General features: G+C 41.3%; 1 protein-coding gene across 1 annotated transcript in view; it reads left to right on the plus strand.

Annotated features, from left to right (window-relative positions):
- Nucleotides 1-2,726, plus strand: part of LOC101862220 (lupus La protein homolog A) — a gene marked incomplete at its 3' end in the record, with an annotated part of 20,601 nt that overhangs the window by 9,383 nt on the left and 8,492 nt on the right. Inside the window, 2 exon segments of the mRNA XM_005109991.3 lie at nucleotides 1,261-1,407; nucleotides 2,481-2,602. Of these exon segments, the coding sequence (XP_005110048.2) occupies nucleotides 1,261-1,407; nucleotides 2,481-2,602 (269 nt within the window).

The following is a 2,726-nucleotide window of genomic DNA, read 5'->3' on the forward strand; positions in this document are numbered from 1 at the left end:
AGGTGGAGCTGTGCTTAAAGCAATGCTGAGTATGGCAGGATAAATATTCCTTCCTCATGATAGTATGTTTGTTCACATTGGGCAGGTTTAAGATCCATGAGTGGGTGGTTGGCGGGTGCTTTGGTGTGGTTTGCTCCTTCTTTCCTATCAAACATCTATCATCTTTATCTCCCCTCCTTTTTTGTGTTTGTTACTCTCTTGTAACACCTCTAATCTTTGGCACATATATGACCTTATTGTGTTGCAAGTGCCGTAAAACTCAAACTAAAACAAAACTAAGATCCATGCCATGGCTTTTTTTCTTACATTTTTTGTCACCAGTATTTCATGATTTCGCCGTCAGTTCGTTTATTTTCTCAATTTGTCCCTCACACCCTCTGCTGTCAGTGGTTTTGGAACCAGGAGATGATTTATTTTTCATAACAGTTCTAGATCTACAGTAAGCCGACAAACGCCTTTTTTCATTTTGACACCAACATTTGTTTATTTGCTAAATGGAAAGCCTGCTCAGAACCCACTTGTGTGAAACAATCAAATTGAAACTGTGACGTTTTTGAATAAAATTAGATTTCAAATTTTGGAATTACTTTTAAAAGATTAGGATGAGGAAAAATCTTTTTGGCGAAGAAACGTGGCTTGTCCACTTACAGCGGAGTTGTAAAACATCTAGAGCAATTGCTGAACATTTTTGTTGGAAGTCTTAATGTCATTGTCTCCAAGAGAGTTTATTCTCTTATTGTCCTAAAGTTTGACGCTAAGTGTTTTTGCTTGGCCTTAAGCCCTGCTATGTGTGAGGCAGTGTGGGGAAGTCAGGCGCTCGTCAAAATACAGGTATCGGAGAAACAGGCATTTTTCCGCTGGTTTGGACATTTTTATCGAATTTTTATTTTTGGGTTCTACATTTTTTATGTCCATATAAAAACACATTTCCATATGAATTTTACTGAAAAAAATTGATTAAAGGCTCAAAATATGTCATTTTTCTTTTTTCAAGGACTCTAGCTATTGGAGTTACCAAACTTTGGCTGCTGTTTTCTCGCTTTTTCACCCCTGAAACCAGGCGACCTCACTTGCTTCAATCGCAAATATCTTGAGTTCTATTCAAGACAGATGAATATTTATTTAATTGGAAGCAAAGCAAATAAATCAACTTTCAGTTGCCACCACACACTCCACATGGCCAAAAACTGACGAGCGCCTGATTCCCTCGCGTCGTGACACATTTGCTTTATGACGTTTTTGTCTCCTTTCTAATTGCAGAAGCTGAGGTCAAGGGTGAATTTGACGGAAAGTTCTGTCCTGTCTCTGACGGGAATGGGCCCGGATACCTCGAGAGAGGACATCGAAGGTGTTTTTTCACCGTTTGCCAAAGTTGCTTATGTGGAGTTTCAGCGAGGAGACTCAGAGGTGAGGAGTCCAAAGTGTTTGACGATGAACGACTTTGATTCCCTGTGGCTGTTTTCTGTAGAGTTTTATGTGGGTGGTTGGCAGGTTCTCTTGTGAGGCTTGCTCCTTTTTCTGATCAAACATCTGTCGTCCTTATCTCTCCTCCTTTTTTTGTTTGTTACTCTCTTGTGACACCTCTAATCTTGGGCACTTATACGACCTTATTGCGTCGCCAGTGCCGTAAAACTCTTCTTAAAACTAAATTAAATTGTCTACCAAATCTTCAGTGACCCAATTGAGGTATTCTAAGAATTGACCTGTGTGTGTTTCAAGCCCCTTTTTTTTCTGTAAATATGGTGGAGTCTGCGAAAACCAAACATGGTTGATCCGTGAACAGCGGTGAACCAAACATGGTTGATCCGTGAACAGCGGTGAACCAAACATGGTTGATCCGTGAACAGCGGTGAACCAAACATGGTTGATCCGTGAACAGCGGTGAACCAAAAGAAATGAAACTCCCTGATTTTGTACTATCTTTTATTTCAGCATCTTCTCTGTGCCAGAGACTCGGCTAAAACAAAACAAAAAAACTGTCAGTCCAGCAGATTTGGGTTTAAGAAGACTCCACTGTATCTGTTAGGTATTGTAGCCTCCACTAATGTCTGTGTTGTGTATGTATGTGGGTGGTTGGTGGGTGTTCTGATGTGATTTGCTTGTTGTATCCTATCAAACATCTATCATCTTTATCTCCCCTCCTTTTTTGTGTTTGTTACTCTCTTGAAACACCTCTATTCTTCGGCACTTATATGACCTTATTGTGTTGCAAGTGCCGTAAAACTCTTACTAAACTAACACCTTTGACGTTCTGGAGTGTACAACCACGAAAGCGGAATAGAGAATCAATCTATACATCTGTTATATATTTGGCAACTTGGAAACACATGTGTCACTTTTCTCTCAAGATTTATTGCTCCATTCCAGTAGAGTGTAAATATAGTAGGCCAATGACTTTCAGTGGATGTTAATGCACCGATCATTCCTTTCATCGAAAGGAACCCAGCTAATTTACAATATTGTTGATGCATTTTCCCCAGGGCTATCTGAGGCTCAAGGAAGCCCACGCTGCCCGCCCTACCATGGAGAAAGCCAAGGCCTCCAATGACGGGAAGGTGGTCATTCACGGCCGGGAGATTGAGATGAGGGTGTTGGAAGGTGAGTGCTAGGGTCTGACCTTTGCCGGGAGATTGAGATGAGGGTGTTGGAAGGTGAGTGCTAGGGTCTGACCTTTGCTGGGAGGTTGAGATGAGGGTGTTGGAAGGTGAGTGCTAGGATCTGACCTT

The sequence above is a fragment of the Aplysia californica genome, unplaced genomic scaffold, assembly GCF_000002075.1.
Source record: "Aplysia californica isolate F4 #8 unplaced genomic scaffold, AplCal3.0 scaffold00837, whole genome shotgun sequence".
Classification (NCBI taxonomy): Eukaryota; Metazoa; Mollusca; class Gastropoda; order Aplysiida; family Aplysiidae; genus Aplysia; species Aplysia californica.